The following is a 10,875-nucleotide window of genomic DNA, read 5'->3' on the forward strand; positions in this document are numbered from 1 at the left end:
AGCATTGGTAGGTTCGGAATCACCTCCAGTACTTTCATGCATACTTTGTGTCTTTGGCAATTGAGTGCCAAAGACCTGAAAGCTATCAGGCTGACTGTCAGTACAATCAACTTCAATTTCAAAGTTTAGACCACGCACATCAAATAGTTGCTTCTCAGCATCAGTTAGGGTGATGTTCTTTAGTTGCAATTATTAAGCACACTAGTTAGAAATAGAAATGATAATAAAACATAGAAATATAAAAGATCTCTATTACCATATGATACCAATATGGTATACATGTATACCAGCAGAGTATATCATTGATCTGGGATATTGCTACAACTACATGTGACTAAACTACTGTACCAAAACATTAAAAGACGCAATAAAAACGTGAGAAAATTAAAAGTATAAGTAGCAGAAAAGATCCCTATTACCATATGATACCAATATGGTATACATGTATATCAACAGAGTATATCATTGATTTGGAATATTGCTACAACTATCCTTGACTAAACTACTATGCCAAAACAATCAGAGAGGCAATAAAAATATGAGAAAATTACCTGCTCGCGTTGCAAGCTAGACATTCGCAAAGCAACTTGCTCATTCGATATTTGACCCATGACTACCCAATTCAAAATTCGTGGAAGTTTGTTTCCATTATAATAAGCAAAGTGACCATCCAAACTTGGGGCAGCATTCATACAACCAAATTTGTAAAGCCAGCGGGAAGCCACCGAGTTTATAAAAAGAAGGCTTATCTTGAAACTTGTTGGAACACGAGTCGATTGCAGCGTTATAAACATTCCTACCCCAGGGATAATTATTAAAATCACCGCACTCAACCAAATCAATGTAAGACTGTGAAATAACCTTTGTTTTGAGTTGAGAAAGTAAGAAGTTGTGCATAAAATAAAGAACTGCTATCTTCAACGCATCATCATCTGTTTCCTGTTTCTTCTTCGTAAAACAGTCTACTAGTTGGGCCAATGTCATAGATGTAGTCCCAAAATACTTTGAAATCAACCTATTCTCTTTTACGCTCTCTATACTTGTATCACCCTTACATTTCAGCCCAGCAACGAGTGCAAATTCACCCAAACTAAAGCGCAACCTAGAATCACTCACTACAAACCGCATCTTACTTTTCACCTCATAATGTACTTCTCTAATAAGCAAATGGTGCACAACCTGAATCTGCACAATAACTGCTGGCAGATTCAAAAAATATCCAAAGCATGTTTTCTTAAACATTCGAAGTTGCGTCTTTGATAAATTCTCTTTCAATTGACGAATAACATGGTTTATAATCTATGTCCACAGGCACAAGAAAATCCCAACACTGCACTGCAAAACATGTTCATATAAAAAAATTTCAAAAATAGAATTCACTTAAAGTTGCAACTAAAATAACCAAAAATGTTACAACTACCATACGATACCAACACGGCATATAACTATACCAACAGGGTATACAGTTCTATTGGCTAATTTCCGGCAACTATAAATGACTATACTACTATTACATAACAGATAGGCATAAAGAGAAAAAGCAAAAGGTATGCAGCTATAAAGTATTTTTAAGATATTGTACAATACTATTATTATTAAAGGAAAAACAAATAGCAAAGACAGCCAAAAAAGGATCCAAAAGCATATGATACCAATATAGTATATAGCTATACTAACATGGTATATAGTAGTACGGGGTCGTTCCAACAACTGCCTATAACTATAAAAACTTTTAAATAACATACATACACCATGTCTATAGGCACAATAGAATCTCAACAATGCTAAACATGATCATATAAATTATTTCAGAAATAGAATTCACTTAAAGATGAATTCATATATGATCATGTTTTGCATTGCTGAGATTCCCTTGTGCCTATACACATAGTGTATATGTGTTATGTAATAGTTTTTATAGTTATAGGCAGTTGTTGGAATAACCCCATACAACTATATATCATGTTAGTATAGCTATATACCATATTTGTATATTGGTATCATATGCTTTTGGATCCTTTCTTGGTTGTCTTCGCTATTTGTTTTTCCTTTAATAATAGCAGTATCGTACAATATCTTGAAAATACTTTATAGTTGCACGCCTTTTTGCTTTTTCTCTTTATGCCTATCTGTTATGTAATAGTAGTATAGTCATTTATAGTTGCCGGGAATTAGCCAATAGAACTGTATACCCTGTTGGTATAGTTATATGTCGTGTTGGTATCGTATGGTAGTTGTAACATTTTTGGTTATTTTAGTTGCAACTTTAAGTGAATTTTATTTCTGATTATTTTATATGAACATGTTTTGCAGTGCAGTGTTGGGATTTCCTTGTGCCTGTGGACATAGATTATAAACTAAAGGTTGATTGTGATATCAACTGCCATGTTATTCGTCAGTTGAAAGAGAATTTATCAAAGATGCAACTTCGAATGTTTAAGAAAATATGCTTTGGATATTTTTTGAATCTGCCACCAGTTATTGTGCAGATTCGGGTTATGCACCATTTGCTTATTAGAGAAGTACATTATGAGGTGAAAAGTAAGATGCGGTTTGTAGTGAGTGATTCTAGGTTGCGCTTTAGTTTGGGTGAATTTGCACTCGTTGCTGGGCTGAAATGTAAGGGTGATACAAGTATAGAGAGCGTAAAAGAGAATAGGTTGATTTCAAAGTATTTTGGGACTACATCTATGACATTGGCCCAACTAGTAGACTGTTTTACGAAGAAGAAATGGGAAACAGATGATGATGCGTTGAAGATAACAGTTCTTTATTTTGTGCACAGTTTCTTACTTTCTCAACTCAAAACAAAGGTTATTTCACGGTCTTACATTGATTCGGTTGAGTGCGGTGATTTTAATAATTATCCTTGGAGTATAGATGTTTATAATGCTACAATCGACTCGTGTTCCAACAAGTTTCAAGATAAGCCTTCTTTTTATAGACTCGGTGGCTTCCCGTTGGCTTTACAGATTTGGTTGTATGAATGTTGCCCCAAGTTTGGATGGTCACTTTGCTGATCATAATGGAAACAAACTTTCGCGAATTTTGAATTGGGTAGTCATGGGTCAAATACCGAATGAGTGAGTTGCTTTGCAAATGTCTAGCTTGCAACACGAGCAGGTAATTTTCTCATATTTTTATTGCCTCTCTTATTGTTTTGGTACAATAGTTTAGTCACGGGTAGTTGTAGCAATATCCCAGATCAAACATATACTCTGTTGGTATACATGTATACCATATTGGTAATTTGGTATCATATGGTAATAGGGATCTTTTCTGCTACTTATACTTTTAATTTTTTCATACTTTTATTGCATCTTTTAATATTTTGGTACAGTAATTTAGTCACATGTAGTTGTAGCAATATCCCAAATCAATGATATACTCTTATCATATGGTAATAGGGATATTTTATCTTTCCATGTTTTATTATCATTTCTATTTCTAACTAGTGTGCTTAATAATTGCAGCTAAAGAACATCACCCCAACTGATGTTGATAAGCAACTATTTTATGTGCGTGGTCTAAATTTTGAAATTGAAGTTGATTGCACTGACAGTCAGCCTGATAACTTTCAGGTGTTTGGCACTCAATTGTCAAAGACACAAAGTATGCATGAAAGTATTGGAGGTGATTCTGAACCTACCAATGCTGAGGTAATGAATGAGTTACAAGTTTTGAAGCTTTTTGTAGAGACCAAGTTTGAGGAGGTGCTTGCAGCTATTGGTAGGCAGTCAATGAAACCAGAGGAAAATTCAACGGTATTTAGGGGTGTTAAAAACCGAACAGAAACCGAAACTGAAGCTTAATGGCTTATTGGTATCAGGTTAACAATTTAACGGACGGGGAATGGATTGAATTTTTTTATTAACAGCTTATCGATTTGGGGACGGTATACATATAAAATTTATTTTTATCCATATATATATATTAAATAATCAAAAATCATTTTTCCTCTAGTACTCTATCAAAGTGAATTAGAATAAAAGAAAGTCAAATAAAAGGAGTCATCTAACTGTGACAAAAGACAGAATTTGTTGTCTGAAACAAGATAACAGCACCAGTTACACCACTGCTTCATCAGCTTGCCTAGGTTTTAAGGCATCCTAGAATCTAAGCATGACGAACATAAACATAAATAAGATTCTAGACATATGATTTACCCATCACGGTGTCTCTTCTGCTTCGTCCCTCTTAGTACGTCAACCACCTATTTAAACATACAGAGACTAGATGTTATTTTATTTTGATTGAATTAGGCCGATAAATCGCTCTATAAGAGCTAAACTGATACCAATCCGCCGGATATCTTATCGATGGCTAGCAAATTAATACATTTAAAAGCCGATAACCGATAAGTCAAACCGTTAAGAGTAAATAACCGCACAATCTGCCCAATAAGCAGTCCTAGCGCTATTGATCTTTTATATAATATAGTGCTATAGTATATTGTTCAAAGATGCAATATATGCTTATAGGATACTATTCCATTCTTTACTTTTAGTGCACATAGTATTCTTGTAATATACATAATAATAAAATTGTTATTTTCTCATTTTCAGCATAAGCAACAAGATTGATCCTTATTTTCGTGAGATGCATAATGATTATGACCAGTTTGAAAGGGGCAATGGTGGGAATGATCTTGTAGTTATTGGAGATAGCACACCTAAAGCGCCTTCTAGTATGTAAATCACAGATTTGATTTTTTATTTTATTTTTTGCTGTTGTTTTTTGAAAATATTACTCTTGATTATACTTTATATGTTTCGTGTCTGATTTTGGTGGGGCTGGTCGAGATGGAGGTGCCAGTGGTGTCAATGTGAAGAACGTCACAGCAAGTCATGGCGTAGTTAATGATGATTTGTGTTATAGTAAAATGTTATATATGTAATTTTTTATTCTTTTTTTATTTATTTAACTTTATGTATTTGTGCGTTCACTAACCTTTTTTTACCTTTTTTTAGCCCCCTTCGTAAATGAGCATGATCTTGGCTTGGATTCTAACTTTGAACTGTCTGCATCTGCAATGGATCAAATCACCGCCATTACACAACAAGCAAAATATAAACACTCATCTCATGATGTTAAAAAGTCTAGACCTGCTCCGCTACCATCAGGAATCCCTGCACAGACACGACCAAATGCTGTTATTGAATCTAATACTGCTCCACAGGGTACAGATGTTGATGTTACTAATTTTGAAGTTAGTATGTAAATGAGAGATTTTTTATAGTTTTTTTAATTTAAATAGTGATGTTGATAATGCTTTTATGTATTCAGCATCTCGGGTTGATGTTGTTGGTCAAGTGGATATTGGTGGGAGTAATGTGAATTTGTCTTCTAGTAATGTCTTCTATATATAACTTTTTATTCTTTCTTTTAAAAAAAAAATCTTAACTTTGTATATTTGTTGATTCACTAGCATTTTCTAATTTAAGCTCCATGTCGACACGGGGGTGATCTTGACTTGAATTCTAATTTTGAATATATTGATTCTCAACTTGATCTAATTGTTGCCATTACACAAGGAGGGAGACGTAATGTAAATCAATCTGGAAATGAACTGACAACTCGTGATGTAAATAAATCTAAACCTGAACAATCGGTATCAAGAGTTGTTGTCCAGACACAAACAGATGTTGAAATGCAATTTTCACACGGAGAAGGCGCCCTGCAGCTGTAAAACAATCGTCGTATAGGAATGACTGGCAATCTGGTGTTAGTGCAGTTGGGGGATCCTCGAAGGTTATCAAAAGAAGATTTCCATTTGTAAATGACATTTCAGTGGCTATTGATTATAAACTTACGACTATATTCTCAAACTTTTTCGAAGCAAACATGCAATTGGGAGAGTGCGTATTCGTTTCCATGTATTTTTGTTTTCATGTTTTCTTAATTTTTGTTGATATATTTCTTATCCATATCTTCTTTTATACGAAATAGGGAAGAGTATTTACCTGGTGATCAAAAGTTGGACCCTTGTTTTGACTTTGAAGTTGAACAGATTGATGATAAGACCTTTTTCATACATTAAACTATTCTCGCAGGTCGTTGTCTAGTTCAGTATGTGTACTGCTTTTTATTTTTGTTGTTGTAGTAGTTCATGCATATTGTTAGTGTTAGTCATGTTTTCTTCCTCTCTTTTTTGCAGCACTTGAATATTATATTCTACTATCTTAGGAAGAAGGCGAAATATGGAATTAATATGTCAATCAAAGTCATAACTACAGATACTCTTTTTAATAATATCAGGTTTTCACAGAATTTGTAAAAGGTGGGAAACAAGATCATTTGATTGATAGATCAGACGACATCATGGAGTACATGAAAGGATTTAGGATGCATTGCAACACTCCATGGCACCAGGTTGATCATGTCCTTTTTCCAATTAATTTGGCAGAAAAGTGGCATTGGATATTGGGGTGTGTATCATTCCACAAGAGATGTTTTTATGTATATGACTCGCTACGTAGTCGAAAGCACAAAAAAGCTATTCAAAAGGTGGCAGAGGTATATGCTGTGTTGATCCCCCTATTTCTAGTTAGCATTGAATTTTATAACCAAAGAAGTGACATTGTAGTACAAAATGGTATGTAGTAGTCAACATTTCCCTTGTAAGTAGCTAGAACAGTCAAATTAAAAAGAGAAACACATCAACTTCTTGATGTTTAAGCAAGCATAGCTATATTAGAAAGGGATAAATCAAGACTTGACCAGCATTGCAGTCTCAATTATCAAGATGTAATGATGTTATTTTTAACCAGTTTATTCCACAACTGCTAAAGTTGCACTATGTTCAATCACGCTGACAAACAAACACTAAATGCAGCAATATAGCAACATGCGGTCCAGGTGCAAAATTTGAATGAGATGCAGACAAAGTATTCACACTTGCCTGTCTCCCAACAAGGATCAATCAAACAAACGCCTCAAGATGGATCAAAGATTTACCATATGCAGATTCGCTTGTTGCACCTTTAGATGGCCACCCATCGCCATATGATGCATAGTATCTAAAGCTTGTAATCTTACAGCCGTTGAATCATCATTAAGTACGTCCATTAAAAAGTCACAACCTCATTAGAAAAATCAGCAGAAAGGATAGCCAATGTTTGCAAAGCTCGGCAAGCAGATTCTCTTACCTTCAATTAAGCAAAAGAGAGTTATACTTGCATATTCCTTATTGTAAAGTTTCTAAAATTAGAGAAAGAGAAAGAGAAGTGACTCTCAGAACATGGCAACAACAAAAAACATTACCTCACTAAATTCATCCTCCAGCCCATGTAGAAAAGCAAAACTAGCACTTGATGCTGGTATCCTGAAATTTTCTTAGTGTACTGGCCAGGAAACTTCATTTCTTTTGTTGCAGATGAAGCTTTCTTAGAGAGCGTTTGTAACAGAATATATTCCGAAACAATTTCAATCTTTCCTAGGGCAATAAAAACTTCAATCCTGACCTTGACACTCATGTCTCGCACCATTGAACATAGCTGCAAGCATATCATGTAGAATGAGAAAGGTGAATCAAAAAGATATCTTGCATTATTGTTTATATGACCATTCACAAGAAAAAGATAAAAAGCACTACTATAAACATCTTATACTCAAACATTTGAAGCATTTACCAGGTATAGTTGAAACAAATTAGAAAAACGAGAAGTGAGAGGGAGAAAGTACATGCTGGCTAATTCGGTTTCACACAATTTGATTCACAAGATGATCATGGCAAGATTCAGACACCTCACGGCAACATTGTTGCCAAATTAACAAGAGAAGTATCTCCAACGGTTTCTTCAGATCTCCCTCAGAAACCTAATACAGTAAATGCAAAATGACTCATTACAAATGTTAAATCTCTATTAATATTTTTCAAGTTCTTCATTATGGGACCAATTTGGGTGCCATCTACCTCTAGAAGCATCATAATTACCATTAAGTTTACTTCTTGTGTTTGCTTCTTTTCTTATATGTAGGTATTTACCTTATTCCATTTCAAACGAAGGGTGGCAAGGGTGAGATATTAACAGAGATGAATTTCATGTGACACCCAATCAGAGAGTTAAATGGAAAAGAAAAAAAAATACCTGCAGAAATAATGCATCAGACCAGTCCCTTTTACTTCTCTCTCGTTTAGATGCCACAATTAACTGCCCGCATGCACTAACCTGGATCAGTGACAGGAGTAAAGAATTAGTCAATGATTATAAATATCCTCTAAGCAGTAAAGGCTCTGATCCTCGATCCTCAGACGTTAATTTTCCTACAGCAGAGAAAATTTAATGCAACAGTAAGTAGGAACAAATGTACATGAAAATTTCAACAATAAACAAAAATGTACATGAAAATGAACCAATTGGACAACAAGAAAGACCCTGTGTATCTTAAAACAAAAACTTCAGCGTTTTATTTCAACACGAAACCTTTAAGGGTTGTTTGGTTGGTCTAGGGAGGAGATTTAATCTCCGTATAAAATCCAACATTATTTTAATGTGGGTTTGCTTCCTACTTTTGTTGTTTTCATAAACAAAAGTTGCATAAGTTATGTAGGAATCTATGTACATCATTTTATGGGGGACAGAATGTTAAATAAGAAAGCGGGTTTTAGCAGTGACGAAGCCACATAATCACAAGGGTGGTCGTCGAAAAATTACATTGTGTACATACGTAAAATATTACATTTTAGAGGTATATAATGCATATTGAACACCCTTTATCGGAAATTTTTTCACTTCTTTTAAATTTGAACACCCTTGGAGAACTTCCTAGCTTCGCCACTGGGTTTTACTAATACATGGACTAAAAATACTCAAATGACATAACTAACCCTCATTACAGTATACAAAATGTTTATTTTTTTAAAAGTAAACACATGTTTTTTCAATTATCTTTTGGCCCTATAAACACAAGACAAGCATCAAATACTGTCATCTGGGCAAAATCCACAACAAATCGTTGGTATAAAAAAGGTAAAAGCCAGAGTTAAGTTGTCACAAACTTAATTCTAGCACAGAAGATAACTAGTATTTGACAACACTTATTTATTCCATTACTGACACATGCCAAAAATTCATAATTGCAATATAATCAACCAAAGAAGAACATATAATTTAGTTCCAATGAGATGTAATGTAGAAACTGGCCAAGAACAAGTCTTATTCAATCACAAATGAACATCTTTCTAGCAAGAGCCTCATCATACTTTATCAAAAATAAAATAGATAAATAACAGCCTCATCATGACCTACAGCAATAGAAACACCTACATACACTATTATGCCTCTATCCAAGCTAGTTGGTTTGGTCATACAATCTCAAATATCCATTGCGCTCCATTTGCACCTATTTTTCATGCTAATATTCAAAATTCTGAATTTTAAACACTAAAGGATCTCTATAAATTTTCTACTAAGATATAAATAATTCATACACTCCAAATAGCTTTTTTCCATAATGCAAATACATCTCAAGCAGTAATATATACACATCAGACTTATTCAGCTTTCGGAGATCTTACTGCACGAACAGCAGAGCATCGCACTGAGTCCTCGGAGTCAAACAGAAGCTCAAAAGCTCGAAGATAGCAACCGTGGATGAGACTTTCATCTTCGACAATAATGCACTTGCACAAATCAGCTAATCCATCCAAAGCAACACCACGAATGTACGGATAGGGGTCCTTCGTAAATCCTAGCAGAACCGTAAGCAAAACCGACGGTCGTATGTCAAATTTACTCGCATTCAAAAGCAACCAATGGCGAACAGAAATACAGGGACGAAGAACGAGGGAGAAGAATGTCGATTCATCGTTGACGTTGATATCTGAGATGGAGAGACACGCGAGGGCATCGGCGAGTGAGCGCGTGGAAGTTGAAGAGAGGAGAGAGAATTCACAGACGGTGGAGATGAGGTTGTGAGGGAGGTGTGGACGGTGATGGAAAAGTAGAGAGAAGAGGCGGAGAATGTGGTGGCTGAAAAAAGGATTCGTATTAGGGTTTTTGAGAGACAGCGTTAGGGTTTTGAGTATGGATGAAAGTGTGGAGTCGGAGGTGGAAGGGTTGACGATGAGAGAGGGATCTTGTCAGAGAGCTTGAGGCATGATGTTCTCGTTGATCTCCAAATTCCTCCGGAGGTGGTGTTCCATCGGCGGATGACGGCGGCGGACAGGGACGGTGATTCGTCGCCGGCGAAGGGTCCCCTTTATTAATGACTCCCCCCATTTCAACGAGGTACTTGCTTTTTAGTTCACTAGTTTTAGGGGTCGTTTGTTAGGGTGTATAAGAATAGTGCGCAGTAAAGTGTATTAGTAATGTGTGGATTAGTAATGCAAGCATTAGTTATGTAGATATTATTTCTTATCTACTATTTGGTGTGGTGTATTAAAATTATAATGTATTGCATAATTTTTAAGAAAAATAGTTGTTTACAAAATGTCATCCATATTCCCTAGCTTTAAGGGACTTTAAGGACAATTTTGTCTTTAACCATACTAATGCATGCATTAATAGTTATATTACAAATTGTGAAAGCGTATGAGATGATTGAACTCTTTGGAGCATTGGCTCAAGTGGTAAAGTGAGTTATGAAATAAAAGTGAAAGAAAGAGAAAGAGTTATTAAATTGTTCCTTTGCTGGGATATTGTTGCTTTGTTGATTATCTCCATTGTCGGGATGTTGAGATTATTGATGTTGTTCCCTTGCCGGGATTTAATTGTTTAATTGTGTTCCCTTGCCGGGATTCCTATTATTATTTTGTTTATTCATTTGCCCCTTTGTTTGTGATTGTTATTTGGGTGAGGAAGATTGTTAAAGCACGAAAGGTGATGTCGTGCATTGTTTGTTATTGTGAGAAAAGAGTGTAAAGCACGAAGG

The 10,875-nt window shown here is 35.1% G+C and overlaps 3 protein-coding genes across 3 annotated transcripts; 1 reads left to right on the top strand and 2 right to left on the bottom strand.

Annotated features, from left to right (window-relative positions):
• Positions 1–648: 648 nt before the first annotated feature.
• LOC138868748 (uncharacterized) lies at positions 649–1,242 on the bottom strand. Its single transcript, XM_070146318.1, has one exon. It carries the CDS (start codon positions 1,240–1,242, stop codon positions 649–651), a length of 594 nt encoding a protein of 197 aa, XP_070002419.1.
• A 967-nt stretch (positions 1,243–2,209) lies between these two features.
• Positions 2,210–3,020, top strand: LOC138868749 (uncharacterized). The gene is made up of 2 exons (XM_070146319.1): positions 2,210–2,216; positions 2,314–3,020. Exons 1-2 carry the CDS (start codon positions 2,210–2,212, stop codon positions 3,018–3,020), a joined length of 714 nt encoding a protein of 237 aa, XP_070002420.1.
• A 3,684-nt stretch (positions 3,021–6,704) lies between these two features.
• Positions 6,705–10,223, bottom strand: LOC104247902 (protein SIEL-like). The gene is made up of 5 exons (XM_009804048.1): positions 10,169–10,223; positions 9,521–10,080; positions 8,091–8,171; positions 7,264–7,496; positions 6,705–7,148 (listed from the first exon to the last, which is right to left on the bottom strand). Exons 1-5 carry the CDS (start codon positions 10,221–10,223, stop codon positions 7,145–7,147), a joined length of 933 nt encoding a protein of 310 aa, XP_009802350.1. The 3' UTR covers positions 6,705–7,144.
• Positions 10,224–10,875: the final 652 nt, after the last annotated feature.

Source organism: Nicotiana sylvestris, chromosome 5, assembly GCF_000393655.2.
Source record: "Nicotiana sylvestris chromosome 5, ASM39365v2, whole genome shotgun sequence".
Classification (NCBI taxonomy): Eukaryota; Viridiplantae; Streptophyta; class Magnoliopsida; order Solanales; family Solanaceae; genus Nicotiana; species Nicotiana sylvestris.